The sequence below is a fragment of the Pleurodeles waltl genome, chromosome 2_1 (genome assembly GCF_031143425.1).
Source record: "Pleurodeles waltl isolate 20211129_DDA chromosome 2_1, aPleWal1.hap1.20221129, whole genome shotgun sequence".
Lineage (NCBI taxonomy): Eukaryota > Metazoa > Chordata > Amphibia > Caudata > Salamandridae > Pleurodeles > Pleurodeles waltl.
The window spans coordinates 860,806,041-860,825,880 of NC_090438.1; the positions used below are offsets into that span (position 1 = coordinate 860,806,041).

At 42.3% G+C, this 19,840-nt stretch overlaps 1 protein-coding gene across 1 annotated transcript in view; it reads left to right on the forward strand.

Annotated features, from left to right (window-relative positions):
• Nucleotides 1-19,840, forward strand: part of LOC138269465 (cadherin-9-like) — a 783,906-nt gene that overhangs the window by 632,804 nt on the left and 131,262 nt on the right. Inside the window, exon 5 of the mRNA XM_069218797.1 lies at nt 4,875-5,042. Coding sequence (XP_069074898.1) covers nt 4,875-5,042 — 168 coding nt within the window. The remainder of the gene's footprint in view (nt 1-4,874; nt 5,043-19,840) is intronic.

Here is a 19,840-nt window from a genome sequence, read left to right on the forward strand (position 1 = left end):
ATTAGGGTACACAAATCACAGGCTTATGAACTTGAGAGAATAAAAACACTAGAGGGAGTAATAGAGGAGGTTTCCCTGCTAAGAAATAAGGTATATGGTTAAGGCTTGCAGTAAGGGTGACAGTGTAATAGAGGCAATTACCTAAAGAAGAAATGGGGAAGCATTGCAACAAAGGAATGTATATGGGAGATTGGCCCTCATAATTTTTTTTAAAATACAGAAATAAGTATTGAGAGTCCAATAGAACCCGTGAAAGGTATTGGTAAGTGAAGGCAGAAGGAGCAAGGAGTCTGCCTTGTAATTTCAATTCTGAATATTTCCCAAAGTAGCACAGGGTGTTTATAAAAATTGAAACTAAATCTGACCCAAAATCACTCAGAGATTGCTTGCTTGTGATTAATCCTCTTTAGATGTTCATACTAAGCCCATTGTTGATATTGTCTTTCTGTGCACTACTAACGTATATGTACACCAGGGTTGATATCACGATTGTCAGAGTGGTGCAGAGAAACGTATAATGCTGAGGCTAAATCCATCCCCACTTTCTCTAATACTGCTATGGCAGTGAAGTTTGAGAAGGGATTGTATATAGATTTATTGCTGGGTAACAATAAAAAACTTAAAATGTCTTTCCAATATTTAGATGGTTTTATTTATGTTAGTTATTAATTAATTACTTATTGAGCAGCGACACAACCAAAGGTGATGGAGTAACCAGAGAATATTTGCTAAACAACACCAAGATGAGGGAGAAGGGATTTTATAAACATTTTCAGGCCCTTGGTATAGGCTGCTTTAGCAGGTGCATCTTGAGTACCTTATGACATTTTTTTATGTCTTCAGGAAGTAACTTCTGTTACTTTGGTACAAAGTAGAAAAATCTTTGGCTTGTTTTTTGGATTTGGTCACTTTTAGGATTTAAAATATTACTTGTGATTTTCTCCTTGGCTGGTATGTTTTTATGAAGGTATTCTGATTGGTGCCAGTGTACAATCCTCTACTTGATTAAGACAAACACTATCAAAACTAAAGTCATAGCTTAAGGAGAATCAGGACAAAACGACAAATGGTGAAACCTGATTTAAGTTACCAACATAACAAATCATCGGTCTCTACTGTTTCAGCTGGGCCTGGGTGATTTGGTATGTGGCCTACTTCACACAGGTCCAATTGAAATAATGTTGCTACTGCAGAGAAACTTTGAGTGAGGTAACCCTGTTTCTTTAGCCCAGTGAGAGCGCACCTTGGGTGTATCAGTTGGGCAGGTTTTGTCCTCCAACAGTGTTAAAGCTGAGACGTTTTCTTGCCCTGTTGAAGGATTTTGACTTTTACTTTTGAAACTAAGGGGCATATTTATACTCTGTTTGCACCAAATTAGTGTCATTTTTTTTTACTCTAATTCGGTGCAAAACTAACTCCATATTTATACTTTGGTGCTAGACCCCTCTAGCACCAAATTTATGGAGTTAAAGTCATTTTTTGAAAGTGGAGACCTACTTTGCCTTAATGAGATGCAAGGTAGGCGTTCCCGTGCAAAAAATGACTCTATGGCCTTAACGCCACATTTAGGGGCATATTTATACTCTGCGGCATATTTATACTCTGTTTGCATCGAATTAATGTCATTTTTTTTTACTCTAATTCGGTGCAAAACTAACTCCATATTTATACTTTGGTGCTAGACCCATCTAGCACCAAGGCCCTGATTTAAACTTTTTTTGCACCACATTAACGTCATTTTATGACACAAAAGTGGCGCAAACTTAGAAAATATCGGCCCTTATTTATACTTTTTGCTGCAAAACTGGACTAACTCAGTTTTGCAGCAAAAAGTTTAGCACCGGCTTGCACCATTTCTGTGCACCAGCCGGGCACCATATTTATGGAATGGTGCAAGCCGGTGCAAAGGGTAGGCTAGAGTTACAAAAAAATACTTTAGTCGGTGGGACTGGCAGTATAGAAGAAGAGGGTTTAGCACCAAAAAATGGCTTTAGGCAGGTTAGAGTAAAAAAAAATGACTCTAACCAGATTAGCGTCATTTTATGGTGCTAAACTTACCATGCCACATGACTCCTGCCTTAGAAAAGGCAGGAGTCATGCCCACCACCCCAGTGGCCAGCACAGAGGACAGGGGTCCCCTGGGCATGGCCATTGCACCCTGTGCCATGTATGGGGACCCATTTCAGGGCCCCCTATGGCACTTTAAAAAATATAATGCACTTACCTGTACTTACCTGGGATGGGGTCCCCCATCCTCGCAGTCCCTCTAGTGTGGGTGGGGGTGCCCCTAGGACCTAGAGAGGGCACGTCTGGGCTTATTCCATGGTGTTCCACCATGGAAATAGGGCCACCGGTCCCCTAACACCTGCCCTGACCCACGTCTTAAAAAATGGGGCAAAGCAAGCTTTGCCCCATTTTTTGACCCCTCCTCCCTCCCTTGCACCATTTTTACATGGGAGTATAAATATGGTGTTAAGGCCATAGAGTCATTTTTTTGCACAGGAACGCCTACCTTGCATCTCATTAAGGCAAGGTAGGTTTCCACTTCCAAAAAATGACTTTAACTCCATAAATTTGGTGCTAGACGGGTCTAGCACCAAAGTATAAATATGGAGTTAGTTTTGCACTGAATTAGAGTTAAAAACAATTACGCTAATTCAGTGCAAACAGAGTATAAATATGCCCCTTAGCGTCAAAAAATGATGCTAATCTGGTCAGAATCATTTATTTTGACTCAAAACTGCCTAGCGTCATTTGTTTTTAAGCTAGCCTTCCCTTTGCACCGACTTGCACCATTCCATAAATATGGTGCCCAGCTGGTGCTAAAAAATGATGTAAGCCGGTGCAAAACTTTTTGGGGCAAAACTGCCTTAGTGCAGTTTTGCACCAAAAAGTATAAATAAGGCCCTAATTCCCATGGTAAAACCTCCTACCAGGTCTGAACCTCCGACTACATTGAACTTGGTTGATGTATATGGCCTGTAGTTCTTCGTGGTCAGCCGGAAATCATGCTTAAGTCCTGGTAACACAACCAGTTAACCCACATTGGTCCATGAGAACATAATCTCTTCTGCGAAGTCTTAAGCAAGGACTCGGAAAGGAAGCACTCAGCCAACCAAGGAAAAAAGACCTGGAATCCTTCAAAACCAAGGCACACAGCAAGTTAGTTATAGAAAACTACAGTAAGCAATTGCGCTCCATCCATATTATGAACTTGCTATTTTATGAGAAATAAACTCCGATTTATATACCTTTGCTTTGGATTGTTTGATGTAGGAGAGGTCACACAGCTCTGGATACATAAGAGGCATAATCTGGCTTGTCATTTTTGTTACTTTAAAAAAAACAATTCTCTCATGATAATAGGGATCAGGGCTGGCTTTAGGGCAGTTTGAGTGGTGCGGTTGCATCGGGTGCTGACTTGAATTGGGGGGCGCTGCCCTTAGGGAGGTGCTGTATTTAGCAATACATTAGAAACTTGTGATTTAAAAGCACCTGCTGAAAAGTTCCTGTGCGTCCAGCCTTTAGGAAACCATTAAAATGTCAACATACTGCTTGTGATTAATGTTCATGCTAGGGAGAGAGATCGGTATTATGTCTAAGGGCAGCTTAGACTCTCCATAAAGTAGCATAGAGGTTAATATACCTGCTGTAGAGAACAGAACTATATTATCTGTGGATAGCTGAGTGGATTAGTAAAACCAGCTTTTACAAGTGCTTTAAAACAAATGAATGTATGTGAAGGGGGGGTATAGAGAAATGAGGGGCACGTTTAGCAGGTGGTAGTGAAGGAATCCGAAGAGGTGGTCATGGGGTGGCGGGCAGCAAAAAAGACTGTTGCACAGGGCGTCATCTGCACTAAAGCTGGCCCTGAAAGGGATACCGAAGCCTGATTACTAGTGCCCTGGAGGGATAGGGGGTATTTAATGCAGGTTTGAGATGTATCTGACGTGATAAACAGCACCTATTCTGAGTATTTAAGGAATAACATACAGATTTTGGTGCTTACAGCACAAACACATTACCCATATGTATATAGATATATCTATATATATATATATACATATATATATATATATACATATATCTATATACATAGATAGATATCTTAACTGGCTTGATTTAGACTTTAGAAGTTCTTATTTTAAATACGGCGCACACATGATGGCGGTAGTGGGTACTAAGGGGTGCAAGGAGAGTGGCGCTACACTAGTTGCACCGCCACTTTTCTTAAATCGGCCTCTCTGAAATTCTTTTTGTGTTATTTTTTTCTGCACTTTTAATGCCTGCTTTGAGCAGGCATTAAAAGGAAGCTACCATTGGTTACAATGGGCCTCTGGGTGCTTTGCAGAATTAGCGTTAAAAAATTTTACGCTAATCTTGCAAAGCGGCGAACTCGCGTCAAAAATGCTGACGCTAGTTCCCTAACTACTGCCGTGGTGCACCGTATATTAAATACGGCAAACACCTTGTGGCGATAGTGGGGGGCACTAAGGGGGCGCACGAAAAGTGGCCCTGCACTAGGTGCAGCACCACTTTTCATAAATATGCCCCTACAATAGGTTTTCTTAGTGAATGTTAGAGCGTCGCAAAAAGCCTTGGCTGAAAATTACAGCACTGACTGGCAAGGCTTTGTGCTACTCGTTTTCGGAAAGGGCACGCGGATTAATATCGTAAATGCACACACTAAAGACAAATGATAAAACATTCTACTTTGCCTTTTTGGTAATGAGATTCGGTCGTTTCAGGACTGAAAGGCTTATAAATACACCTTCCGTTCTGCTTGTTCTGGATTTACATATGGGCCGTATTTCTCACAATAATCCATATTTAAACTCTGGTATTATAGTATGTTCTTTTCTTCCCCTCCGCAGGCATAATCAAAACCGCTTTGACCGATATGAGCCGGGAGAACAGGGAAGAGTACCAAGTGGTCATCCAGGCCAAGGACATGGGCGGCCAGATGGGGGGATTATCCGGCACCACAACCGTGAACATTACACTGACCGACGTCAACGACAACCCGCCTCGTTTCCCCCAGAGTAAGGCCTGTTTAATAGTCCTGCTGCGTCGCCATGCCGTACCTCAGCCAAACACCATCTGTGGCATGCTTTCAAAAACACTGAGGTGCAGCAATTCATGTTTACAGGCAAATGCCGAGCAAAGGCATACGCCAGCAACTGGGCACAAACAATGCGTAGATAATTCGTCTGTATTCGTGGATAATGGTGCCAGTGAAAATGTGCGAAATTTGTATTAATCACAATTATTCATGATTTGCCCTGTGGTCCTTTGGAATTGGAGGGCAATTTAATTGAATGGATGCATTTTGTTAAGACAGCCTTATTACTGTTTTTCTTTTCGATATATAGTTTACGGTTCGCTGCAGACCTGGCTGGGAATTGTTTGGCTATCATTTAAGATGGTTTCTATGACAACAAAATGCCTAGTTAGACTTCACGATATACGGTTTGCCTCTTATTTTGGCAGCAACTATCTTCAAATACGTTCATCTGCGACGTTCTGCTTAATGCATGTGAACTTGATATACGTCTTTTAGTATATATGACTTTCAATGTCATTGTGCAGGTCTCGGACTGCACTCCATAGACACTTTGAATGCACAGGTATGCCATCTCTGGTCACTTGGTGGCTCACTTTCCACACTCAAGTGGCACAGGACTAGTTCTGTAAAACAGGTAGCAATAAAGATTTCCGGCTAAAAACATCACAGTGAGACAGAATTATATTTTGATGTAAAAAGCAAGAGTTTTTATCAGGAACACATTTTAAGCAGGGTGTTTCTTGCCCCTTTAAAAATCATTACGGGTTGAAACAAACGGGACGCTCTAGCTTTTCGTAATGTTCCCAGGATACGTTTTTTTTTCTGGCATTAAAGCTTTACCACCGTGTCTGCAACTGCAGCTTATGCCGTTTCTCAGCACTGTAAACATCTGTTGTTACCATTGTGCAATGTATTTTTGTATATTGTATTGTTTTAGTAACAGTAGGGTGAAGTGCGGAGTTTGCCCTGCAAGGATTTAAACTCATGAATGACTGGTAAAGTGGTTTGACGGAAGTGGGTAGGTATCTTATTTAGAGTTTGGTGCGATGGTACTCTGTTAAAACTTAGCATATATTCTGTCCACCTTATTTCCAGTTCAGCTGACTATAATTCATTTGTAATATATCATAAACATAAGCTATGTTTTCATGGAGTGTCCTGTCCATCAAACTCTAAATATGGTCCGTTGTTTCTCACTGAGCCATCTTTTCAGTCATGTGTGCCCATCTTCACATAAATGTCATAACATGCCAGATTTCTTTTCTGTTCCCCCCATTAGACTTTTCATCCTCAGCATGGTCTCCCTTAACTTTTTGCCTCTGTTTCCCAGTTTGTTGATGTGTGCTGGACTCTGTTTTTTGCTGTTTTTGTTACTCTGGACACTTTACCACTGCTAACCAGTGCTAAAGTGCAAGTGCTCCTATACAAAATGTGTATGTAATTGGTTCATCCATGATTGGCCTATTTGATTTACTAGTAAGTCCCTAGTACAGTGCACTAGAGGTGCCCAGGGCTTGTAAATCAAATGCTACTAGTTGGACTGCAGCACTGGTTGTGCCACCCACATTAGTAGCTCTGTAAACATGGCTCAGACCTGCCACTACAGTGTCTGTGTGTGCAGTTTGAAACTGTAAATTCGACCTGGGAAGTGTACCCACTTGCCAGGCCTAAACCTTCCATTTTCTTACATGTAAGGCACCCCTAAGGTAGGCCCTAGGTAGCTCCAAGGGCAGGGTGCAGTGTATGGTTAAGGTAGGACATATAGGCGGTCATTCTGACCCTGGCGGTCAAAGACCGCCAGGGCGGAGGACCGCGGGAGCACCGCCGACAGGCCGGCGGTGCTCCAATGGGGATTCCGACCGCGGCGGTAAAGCCGCGGTCGGACCGGCACCACTGGCGGGCTCCCGCCAGTGTACCGCCGCCCCATTGAATCCTCCAAGGCGGCGCAGCTTGCTGCGCCGCCGAGGGGATTCCGACCCCCCCTACCGCCATCCAGATCCCGGCGGTCCGACCGCCGGGATCCGGATGGCGGTAGGGGGGGGTCGCGGGGCCCCTGGGGGCCCCTGCAGTGCCCATGCCACTGGCATGGGCATTGCAGGGGCCCCCGTAAGAGGGCCCCTACATGTATTTCACTGTCTGCTGCGCAGACAGTGAAATACGCGACGGGTGCAACTGCACCCGTCGCACAGCTTCCACTCCGCCGGCTCGATTCCGAGCCGGCTTCATCGTGGAAGCCTCTTTCCCGCTGGGCTGGCGGGCGGTCTGAAGGCGACCGCCCGCCAGCCCAGCGGGAAAGTCAGAATTACCGCCGCGGTCTTTCGACCGCGGAACGGTAACCTGACGGCGGGACTTTGGCGGGCGGCCTCCGCCGCCCGCCAAGGTCAGAATGAGGGCCATAGTCATGTGTTTTATATGTCCTGACAGTGAAATATTGCTAAATTTGTTTTTCAATGTTGCAAAGCCTGTCCCTCTCTCAGGTTAACATGGGGGCTACCTTTAAATCTGATTAAAGTGTAGATTCCCTTTGGGAGCGGATAGGCATGTGGAGTTTGGGGTCTCTGAGCTCACAATTTAAAAATGCATCTTTTAGTAAAGTTGATTTTAAGACTGGGTGTTTGAAAATGCCACTTTTAGAAAGTGAGCATTTTCTTGCTTAAACCATTTCTGCGATTATTCCTGTTTGTGGATTGCCTGTCAGGGTCAGTTTGACAGTTGGGCTGGTTACACCTCTCACTAACAGTGACACAATGGGAGCTGGGGTGTAGCCTGCATATCCTGATCAGCCATTTGTGCTAGGAGGGAGGGGAGGACCACAGACTTTAGAACACTCCTGGAAACAAAGAGGAACCTCTGCCTGGAGAAGAGCTGAGGAAGAAGAGCTGCCCTGCCTGTGACTGTGCTTTGTGAAGCTATCCTGCAGTTGCTACTTCTGCCTGTGCTAGAGGACAAAGACTGGACTTTGTGTGCCATCCTTCTTGTGAACAACTCTCCAAGGGCTTGATCCTGGGACGCTGAAAGAAGAAGCTGGCAGGCCAAGAGTTAGAAATCCACCCAGCGACTGCCGTGCGGGGAAAAGATCGGCACGACTCCGATCTGCGGCTGAAAAATCGACGCGCTGCCGGCTTCGTAGCTGAAAATCGATGCTCGCCTGCAGCGTAACTGAAAAATTGACGCCCGTGGCTGGAGAAACGACGTGCAGCATTGCTGACGGAGGCAGGTGAAATCACAACTCGTGCTGCGTGGTTTTTGGATCATCGTGCGGCTGAATTTCTGATGCAACCATTGCTGGGTATGCAAAAATGACACAAGGCCTGCCTGGACCCGAGAGTGCGGACCGAATCCACGCATCGCTCTCCTGTGGAGAGAAGAAACCACGCACGCCGACTCGTCTGAAGGAGAAACGACGCAAGGTTTCACTCATGAGTGAAATCGATGCATCGCAAGCCCTTTTTGACGCACACTCGCCCATGCAGGGTTATGTTTGATGCACCCAGGTACATTTACATGCTAACAGTTGTAGCATTGTGTTTGAAACTACATGACGACTCTTTTTGCTTTTTCACTGATAACTTGACTTGTGTATTGTGGATTTTTGTCGTTTTGGTCTTGTTTTGTTTAGATAAATATATTTTATTTTTCTAAACCTGTGTTGTGTCATTTTGTAGTGTTTTCATTAAGTTACTGAGTGTGTTGGTACAAATATTTTACACCTAGCACTCTGAAGGTAAGCCTACTGCTCGTGCCAAGCTACCAAGCTGGTGATTGGGGGTTAGCTGAGTGTGATTCTCTTTTAGCCTGACTAGAGTGAGGGTTCTTGCTTGGACAGGGGGTAACCTGACTGCCAACCAAAGACCCCATTTCTAACATTGGTGATTAGCGGTTGGGATTGGACTTGTATTTGTACTTGACATACAGTGATTAAGTGTACACTACTGTTTTGAGTTCAGACCACTACGTGACCACATATTTCTTGTCTTGTGACTGTTGCTTTTCTCTTTGGGATTTCTTTTTGTTCTACTTCTTGCTGATCCCTTGATTGACTTCTTTTTTTAAACTTGTGGGAACTTGTTTTTTTGCCTTTGGAACTTTTCACTTTTTAAAAAATCGTCATCATGTCTCAGTCTGGAGATGCATCAGCTGGAGTTGCTTTTGACATAGAGAAAGTGAAGAGCTGCACAGTGGCTCAGTTGAAGCAATTCTGCAAGGTTTTGCCTGTCCCATTAAGAGCTCATCCAAGAAGGAGGAGCAGCAAAAGGCACTGAGGGCCTGGGTGACAGCCAAAGAAGCTGAGGGGCACACAGATGTTGAGCAACATGATATGATTTATGGGGTACAATAATCAACCCTATAAAGTCTTTGATGTACAATCCAAAAATATAAACAAACAAGATACCAATGTTTTAAATACGCACAATCAATCCTTTTGTTAGTAAACTGACATGCTTCTTGTGAAAGAGAGCAATCTTGTGAAAGAGAGCAATCTTGGCTTTTAATTTGAGCACAATTTTGAGTCGGTCTACCTTTTTATGCATCTATATGTGTGGGAACGGCTTACAACAATAGTGCGCCATCTTAAATTTGTCATTAATTCATATAGAAATGTTTATCCAAAATGTCACATGGTTTTTAGGGTCATATTAATCCAAATCCGAACATAGGATATCCCAGCAACAAACCACCTGATTTATATATGTTTGTCAATCAAAATAGCCTAAAAGTCTCAAAGGCCAGGCTCATGAAAATCAGACATATAGATGTAACTTAAGGCATCATAGAAAGAAAGCCATACATGCAATTTATAAACACGAATGGACTGAATGTCCCCTAATAAGAGTGGTCTCATGAGGCAACATAATGCAAAACATCCAAGATGTTAGAAAAGGGGTCTCTAGTTGGCAGTCAGTTTACACCCTGTCCAAGTACGGACACTCACTTTAGTCTGGGTAAAGGAGTCACACTCCTAAGATAACCCATGATCACTGCCTTGGTAGCCTGGCACAAGTAGTCAGGTTTATCTCAGAGACAATGTGTAAAGTATTTGTACACACTCACAATAACACAGTGAAAACACCAGAAAAGTACACAGTACAAGTTTAGAAAAATAGCCAATATTTATCTGAACAAAACAAGAACAAAACGACAAAAATCCAACATACACAAATAAAGTGAACAGTTTTTAAAGGTGTAAAAGAGTCTTAATCTTGAAGAATCATTGTTTGTACCCTTATACCACACAGTACCTTGGATGCATCAAAACAAAGATGATGCGGGCCGCAAAGGAGGTGATGCATCAGAAAAGGAAGCAGCGCAGTGATTATTTCCCCTCTGGACAGGCAATGCATGATTCTTTTCCCGCCAGGTTTATGGGCTTCGATTCTTTTACCACTGGTTGGGCGCTGGGTGGATTCTTTTCCCACCGGGCTGGCATGCGTCAATTCCTTACTGCAGTGCAGTGTAGAGGAAGAAAAGGACATCCAGGGATGATGCGTGGAAAATCCACATGCACGGCAACGATGGATCCACGCTAAAGCAGGCGATCTGTCGAGTTCGCAGCCGAGAGACAGGCGCTGCATCAGTTTTTAAGCCACGGTGCAGGCGCTGCATCAATTGTTCTGCTGCAATGGCCTTGGTGTGTGGATTTTACTTCAGGTCAGCAGCTTCCACTTCCAAGGGCACTGAGACTGTATTTGGCACCGTTTGGCAAGTCAGGATTCTCAGCAGAAGAGCCCAGGCACTGGCAGATGAAGTCTTTGATGTCCCTGAGACTCCACAACAGGAGGCAAGCTCTGTTCAAGCCCGTAGAAAACCTTCGAAAGTAGAATGTAGAAAGCCACGTCCAGTCCTTTCACTACCAGGACAGAAACAGTAAGCAGCAGGCCAGCCCAGCAAAGCAACAGGTAGAGTGGCATTTCCTCCTACAGCTTCCAACTCTTCTTCTTGGCAGAATGTCCTCAGTCCAGAAGTGTTCTGAAGTTGTAGCATCAGCAGTCCAATACTTATACTCATTTCTGCCTTTTGAAGTAGACAGACATCGAAGGAATGCCTTTGTAGTGCACACGAACCTGCCTCTTTCTGTCCTGGCCCAAGACACACCCAAGGGGGTTGGAGACTGCTTTGTGTCAGGGCAGGCACATCCCTATTCAGGTGCAAGTGTCAGTCAGCTCCTCCCTCCACTTTAGCCCAGGAAGACCCATCAGGATATGCAGGACACACCTCAGCTCCTTTTGTGTGACTGTCTAGAGTGAATTTACAAACAGCCCAACTGTGAGTCTGACCCAGATGTGTATTCAGCGGACAGGCTGAGGCACAGAATCTTTAAGCAGGAAAATGCCCACTTTCTAAAAGTGTATTGCACTAAGGTACATGTAAAACTTTTAAATTAATATATACATAGAGAATAATAAGACCCCAATAACTAGAAAGGGAGCTTTTAGTCTTGGCTCTTGATATACCTCCGTAAAAACATTGTTGTTCAGAGATTTTCATTTTTTATTTGTGTTTTTGTATCATTAGAGAAGTAATTTAGCTTGGGTAGACATTGCTAAACCAATTTTTCTAGGCAACATTTTTAAAAATGGCAGATGTGTTGCGGTGATGATCTAATAATACCAGGAATCGTGAGACATGTATACTTCATTTTGGTGTCAAAATATAGGTTTGGACGTCACGTAGTCTCATAGAGACAGAAAATAACTCCTCAGAGCAACCCTTTTGCAATTTTCCAAAATGCGGGTCTATAATTATATGTTTTAGCCTTCATATTGGTAACTTATTTTAATATTGTTTTTGTTTCAGGTTTTCTGTTGGTTGAAATTTGTATACATGAGTGAAGCAGGTGTTAGCATAGGATCTTTACATCCTGGCACAGTGTTGCTAACTGCAAAACCTGAGGGCTCCTTCAACAAAGAAAAATGTGTCATATGCCAAATTAATCAGAAAGAGAAGCTAACATCAACTGCGGCTGGACAGAGGAGTGTTGAGATGCTGCAGAAATATGGCAAAACAATGTTGACAAAGGATTTAAACTGATGGGTGAAGAAAAGCAAATATTTTATCATTGTTACAATAAATGCTACAAGTTGTATAAAATTGAAAAAAAGCGTGGAAAAAAGTTGTAAAAAAATAGCAGAAGCCAGTGAATCTTCTGAGAAAATGATGACAACCAAGCTCAATGCCCATCCATTTAGAAGATCGGTGGCTACCCCTCGTTCACCTCCAACATCTGATCAGAAAGGCAATGATCTATATTGTGTTATCTGTGGTTTAGCCAGAACAAGGGCAAAGAGATTGACGAAAGAACAAAGTGCAGAGTATGTGAGTCCCAAAGGGCAAACATGTTTCCAAGTTTCTTCCAAGCTGACGTTTTCAGTCAACTAGCTGATCTAAGCAGCAAGTGAATGTTTTTACAGCAGATTTGTACGCTCACCAGAACTCCATTCACAAATACATTCAAAAATATGAATGGACAAAGAGCTCCCAGCAGCAATGTAACCGCCAGCCTTCAGTTAAGTTTGCACTCTTCTGAAGCAAATGATGGCCCTGATTTATACTTCGTGCCGCAAAACTGCGCTAACGCAGTTTTGCGGCAAAAAGTTTAGCACCGGCTTGCATAATTTAAAAACGCCAGCTGGGTGGCTTATTTATTGAATGCCGCGAACCGGCGCTAAACCTGGGCTAGCGTGTTAGTAGGACGCTAGCCAGGTGGGGTGGCATTAAGGAAGGAGGGGGTTGTGCATCAGAAAATGACCCTAGCCTGGTTAGAGGCAACATAAATGCCTCTAACCAGACTATTGCCATGTCCTGGTGCACAGCCTCCAAAAATGTGACTCCTGTCTTTGGACAGACAGGAGTCATGCCCACCAACCCAATGGCCAGCACAGGGTACAAGTGTCCCCTGGGCATGGCCATTGTACCCTGTGCCATGCCAGGGGCCCCAAGTCAGGGCCATCAATGGCACTTAAAAAAACAAATAATAATACTTACTAATACTTATCCTACTTACCTGGGATGGGGTCCCACATCCTCTGGTGTCCCTCTGGTGTGGGTGGGGGTGTTTCTGAGGCTCAGGGAGGGCACCTGTGGAACCATTCCATGGTGTTTTACCATGGAAATGGGTCCACAGGTCCCCTAACGCCTGGTCTGACCCAGGTTTAAAATAATGGTGCAAAGCAAGCTTTGCACCATTTTTTGGCCCCTCCTCCCATCTGTACGTCATTTTAGCACAGGTGGATAAATATAGGGCAATGGGGTTAGCACCATTTCTTTGGATGGGAATGCTTACCTTGCATTTCATTGACCACGGTAGGTTCAAGCATCCAAAAATTTTTTCAAACTCCCATATTTTGACACTAGTCATGTCTAATGCAAATTCGGCGCAAACAGAGAATAAATATGTCCCAAAGTTTTAAAGCTACTCTTGAGTGCTGGCTGCGGGTTCATACTCAGTGAGATCAGAGAAATAATGGGCAATATTAATGAAACTGTACTGATCCATAATAATGAAATTAAGATTGTCTGGTCAAAATGTACAATGACAGAATTTGTTTTTGTCAAAAAAAGAATGAGCCAATTATGGTGTTCTCAGCTGATTTGGCTCCTGAAGTTCTTGCTGCTGAAATAAGATCACAGGATGCATTAAAAGCAGCAGGAACCATTTAAAGAAATTTCCTAAAGGATTTAGATCTTTGACTTAATGACAATGTTGTGATGCCCCATAGCTCCACAAATCATCGGGGTCAACGAGCTTAATATTGTTTACATCATTGTTTAATATCAGCATAGCCAAATTGTTTCAAACTAAAGTTCTTGAGTTTGGAACAGAATCCGACAACATTGATGATGGTTTTGAAGGTATAAACGAAGAATTTGAAGATAATCCCATGAACCGTCAGGCTTATGCTTTACAAATGTACTTTCTTTTCCAAATCATGTTTTATGAATTACATCACTGCAAAAAGAAAACTCCGCTACACATGGTGACTGCCCGAGCTATCTATGACAAGTGTAGAAGTAGATAGCTAATCACTTCAATGAATAGGACTGGTGTACAACAAGGTATAATGACATAGTTCGGAGGAGGAACTTGTTAGAAGTCCATGATGTAAAATCTTGTGAATCTGACAGCACACAACTTCCAAGTCACTTTACCAGGAAAGGATTTACAATTGCTATTCTTGATAATTTTGTTTTTGAAGACATCTCTTCTTTGTCTGGAACATCCAGTACACATGATACTGCCATTGTGTTTTTTCAAGACTGCACCAGTGAAGTAGCTGCTGGAAAACAAGCTGTATCAACTGTAGGCATAAATAAACAAAGCTTAAAAATTATAGCTCTACTACCTTGCCAGCATGTGCAAAATCACTATAAGCTGTCAACACATCCCAGTCTAAGTTTAAAAGTGGCTGAGGACATGGATCTTTTTCTACCTGATGCTTCGGTCCACAGAGTTGATTTAAGTGAATTTATGGTATTGCTTCTCCAGTGCGGACTGAAGGTTGAAGAAACGTCAGTTCATCCATGGGCTGGAATTCATGCTCTGATCTCCCAGAATACCATCCCACTGAAGAAGGTCGGGTTTTTACCAGTACTACAATCTCTGATCACAACCTATGCAACAGTATACACAGCTCTAAAAAATTCCAAAATGTGCGTGCTCAGCTTGAAGACCAATCTATCCTGCCAAATTTCTGAAATGAAGTTGTTTTCTGTATTATAGCTTACATTTGTCTGAGCAATCCAGTAGAATTTGATGATCTTTATCTAATGATGGGCATTTCCCATAAGACAAAAGTTGCATTGCATTGTGCAGGAAGATATCTCAGTGGGTGTGGCATATACACTTATTGACTCTGAAATCATTGGAAGCAAAACAGTCAGTAATGAGTGTAACTCATTATGTTCATTAGTTACAAGGTATGCTCATCGTATCTGAAGCTATAGAAACATTGCATTGGAATGCTTTCTGGAACAAGAATGACAATTAGGTTTTGCATATCTCATCTCAGGAGCGAACAAGGCACAGGGTGCATTTCATTCAAATGACATAATGCAAAGCCAGGTAATGTTCAATACACTGAGTTCAAAATCAGAAAAACTGAAAATTAAGTGTGTTGAGTTTGTCTAAGAATGTGAAGAAAATTCATAACTTTGCAGGTATTGGAGAAATGTTTTACAGATGATAGCTCTAGTGAAAAACATGGTACATGCCGATCAGGAAGGTGATTGGGAGCTGCACATGAAGACTGGAGTTAGTGATTACTGTATTTTGTGAATTTGAGTGCATAAAGTACCATATATATATTTTGGTATTTGGAAAGAGTGAAGAATCTGCAGGTGGAAAAGCCATACCTCTACAGAAAATTAATCCAAAGATATTTTGTTATGAAGTTCAGAGAGAGTCGGTTCAGTGCTGTGGCCCCAGATATGAAACTGCAATGGACAATCCAGAGATCACAAGAAAGCTCCTAAGAAACTGTTGGTCAGACACATAAAAGTGAATATGTTGCTTAATGGCAGCAAGTTTACCATGAAATCCTTTCTATTTGCAATGGTTTCAGAAAGATAACAAATTCAAATTTAATGGATCATTGAACTTGTGAGAAAGAAAGGGGAACATTATAATAAACATGTTGACAGCCTTCTTCATTTCATGCAGCAGCAATGAAACCTCTTTGAAATTACTGAGCCTGTGCGAGTACACATCTTGGTGACCAAACAATATGTGGATAACAATATAAAGACATGTCTACTACATATCCTGGAACATGGATCTAAACAATACGCAGAACTGAAGCAGGAGAGATTTGTGTTGAAAGAGAAAATTCTGTTTGACATAATCACTAAAGCTAAACCTCCACACTTTAATTGCCACAGTAAGAGTTTCATCTAACCAGCCACCACAAAACTGGTTACAAAAACAACTTTCGCAAGCACATAGAGAGATGGATGTAGCAGAAGAAAGGGGTACATTTATAAGGATATTCTGTTGCATGTTCTTCTTCCAACAAAAAAATGTTTTGATGGATATTCTGAAACCAAACAAGTGAAGCACAAACTCATACCAGAGCTCGAAAAAAACTTTCACATGAAGAATTTCGATTTGAAAAGGTGTCCTCATTGAAAACTGCTGTTGTTGTGGACTGTATGTCACAATTGTGCATGATCAAGATTTCATCCATGCAAAATTTTGGAGAGGTCATTCAGACTGTTCTACAGATATCAAAGTCAATGTGCACCTTCAAGAACTGCACATTGTCTTTGACAGTTATCCTGAACTGCCTGTTAAAGAATGTGAGAGAATCAGACAAACGTCTACAAGTAGAATAATTGACCTTCCCTGCATCTAAAATTTGACATCTATACCTGTGCAACTTGATATATTCTGGTCATCAACATCGAACAAGATAAACTTGGAGATGTTAACTCACCAAAACATTGATGATGCTTCAGTGAACAATCAATTTCCAATTATTGCAAGTGGAATGATTGTCAATGAGGAGTTGGTGCCTGCAATGATAGATTCAAAAGGTACGGGGCATGTGGTTCAAGAATTTAACAGAAAAGTGGAGGAAGCTGACCTTTGTGTTGTGCTACATATTGAATGGGCTGTTCAAAATGGTTCCAATTGAGTCATTGTTCTGAGAAATGACACAGATGTTACTATTGTTCTTCTTAGATTTGTTGAAAAGTTCACAAGTCAAGGGTTGTCAGATTTATGCATATGTTATAGAAAAGGCAAGAAAAGACACTTAGGGGGTCATTATGACCCCGGCGGTCTGTGATAATGTGGTGGTAGTACCGCCAACAGTCTGGCCGTACATACCGCCACATTATGACATTGGCGGGTTGGCTGAAGCCAACCCCCCAATATACTACACCGACCGCCATGGTGGTAGCAGCTGCCGGGCCGGAGATAACAATCCCCAGCCTGACGCCTGCTAATGTCCCGCCGATGGCATTTTGACCCTGCCTACCGCCATGGTTTTCGTGGCATTCGTAACACCATGAAATCCATGGAGGTAGGCCCTACCAGTGACAGGGAATTCCTTCCCTGTCACTGGTAGGAGGCCCACCCACCCCCACAACAATCCCCAGATGCTCCCCACTCCCCCTCTATCCACGTTCCCCCCTTCCAATCTCCCAACCCCCATAAACCCCCACACATCCATACCACATTCACACTGACACACAGACACGTATTCACATTTCCATTCATACACGCATTTTCACACATGCACACACACAGGCAAACAACACTACACACACATTCACATTCACGCACACTCACACATTCATGCAAACCCCCCCACACACACTCACAACACCCTCACAACCCCCTCCCGTGTCGGAAACCCAGCTCACCTGCATCGAGGGGGTCTTCCGGCAGGGGATGGGACGGGCTTCGGCAACGGCCAGTAGTGCACACCAGCAGAATACCGCCAGGCCGTATTATTAGTCATAATATGGCTGGTGGTGGTCTACTAGGGTAGCGCTGCTGGTGCTACCTTAACACCATCCGCCAGTATTGCCACAGCTGAATTTCTGCCCTTCTTGTGGCGGAAATCCGGCTGTGGTCATAATTTGGCGGATAGATGTTAGCCACAGTGACGGTCTTTTGCCGGCTGTCGCAAGAGCGGGAGGCGCCATTTACCGCCAATCTCAAAATGAGGGCCTTAATCCTACTTCATATTCTGTACAAGAAACCTGACCCAGAGATGCCTAGTGGTCTTATTAAGGCACATATTCCTATGGGTGAGAACGTTTGAGCAAAATTGGAACAAAGCTTGGAGCTTTAACTGCTGAACCTGTGAAGTTTCTAAAAGGGTTCGCTGAGACAGAACAAGATTGTGACTTTAAAGATGTAGAAAAATACTTTGTGTGTGTGCGTGGAAAATGGGTTCTGACTGTCACACATTTGACGATCTTAGGTAAAGTGAGTTCAAGAGATCAATCCCACTTAGTGACCTTCCACCTTTGTCATATTCTGTGCGTGGATACATTAAAAGAGTGTTCTACTTGTATAAATGTTTTGGATCATGCATATGTAGAGAAAGATCTGTTTGAATTTTGTTGGGAATATATTGATTGGGAGCTAAACCTACAAAATTTCAAAAGCCTCTACCAACAGAACTTGCACGTACATGTACTTGCAAAGCCTGTGCTAAAAAAAGATGTCTTTGTTGATATGCTCTTCTCAGATGTTCACCATTCTGCAAATGTTCCACAAGCGATTGTCGAAATAAATATATAAAGTGAACTATGAAATGTGTCTGAAACACGATTGATAAGCATTAATTGTTTTCATATTCAGATCTTAAATATTGTTTGGTGTATAGATAAAAAGATTAAAAACATTATTATTTTGGAAAATGGTGGAAGGGTTGCTCTGAGGTGTTATTTTCTGTCTCCATAAGACTACTTGACCCCCACAAACTATGTTTTGACACCTAAATTAAGTACATAGGTCACATGGTTCCTGAAAAAGTACATCATCACTTATTTATGATAGGCAATCCATCTTGGACAAACAAAGATAACAAGAGCACAAGTATGCATTTGTATAAATTCAGTCAAACCTTTAGAAGTCATGCATCAGCCATCTTGAATTAGCTAATATCCATCAAGTTTTGTAATGTTAAATGATGTTTAGGAGGGATATGGCAAATAAAGAGGTTAGTCATTTAGTAGTCCAGCAGTGTATCTAACAAAAAGTATCAAGAAAATTTCAATTTAATTAGCATTAGTTTCTAACAGTCAATACTCAATGGATGTTTCTATGGGTCACACCATTCTAGTGAGAAAAGATAGTCACAAGTCTAAGAATCACCATGTGCCATAAAATGGAAATATGCCAAACCTTCTCATTATGAAAAGTCATTAATGATAAGGCCTAGTCATTATTTGGAGTTCCATGTCACTGGTCAGGGCCTAACAACTGAAAAAAATAAAATAAAAATATAATTGTCAGTGTGAATCAAATTAAAAAGAGAAACCAATGGCGGTATCAAAGCATTTATATGTGCAAGGAGCATTGTAAAGCTGACCCCCTACATAGCAACGTACTGTGTATATGTTTCATAAGAACTGGTACACTCTGTATTCTACCTATCCACGCTGCATCTGCTTTTCGCAACAGTAATTCCACATCTCCACCTCTTTCCTGAGTCTAAGTATATTCTAATGCATGACACCAACATGTATTCGTTGGTCCTCGTGATAATGTGTTGTAACAGGGCAGTACATGTTCCTAATACCCCTGATATGTTCTTGTGTGCATTGTTTAAGGGATCTGATGCTACTGCCCCCATATATTTTGTTGCCTATACATTCAACTAAATATACTATGTGTGTGTTATTGCAATCAGTACATTCCGTTGTCTTATAGATCTTACTGTTGTAGGGCATTTGTTGTTTTATTTTTCCCATATCGGCATATAATGGAATTTCCACCAGAGAAGAAAACACACGTTTTTTCTGGAAGCAAACCTCCCGCAACATTCCTCAATCGAGTTGTTCTGACATAGCTGGAACAAAGCATATTTTGTATGGTTCACTCTTCTGTGGTAGGCTATCTTGGGTTTATTAGACACAAATCCTACTAGCATTACCAATTATTTAAGTACATGCCAGTTTTTCCAAAAGTTATGTCCACTTTGTGCAGTACATTAGGCTATATACATGTGCACTAGCAGAGGGCCCAGCTTTACGCGTATTTTTAAATGATCGCTTTGCCTAAGGTGCATACAGATAACTCATTTCTCCGAGTTAGTGCAT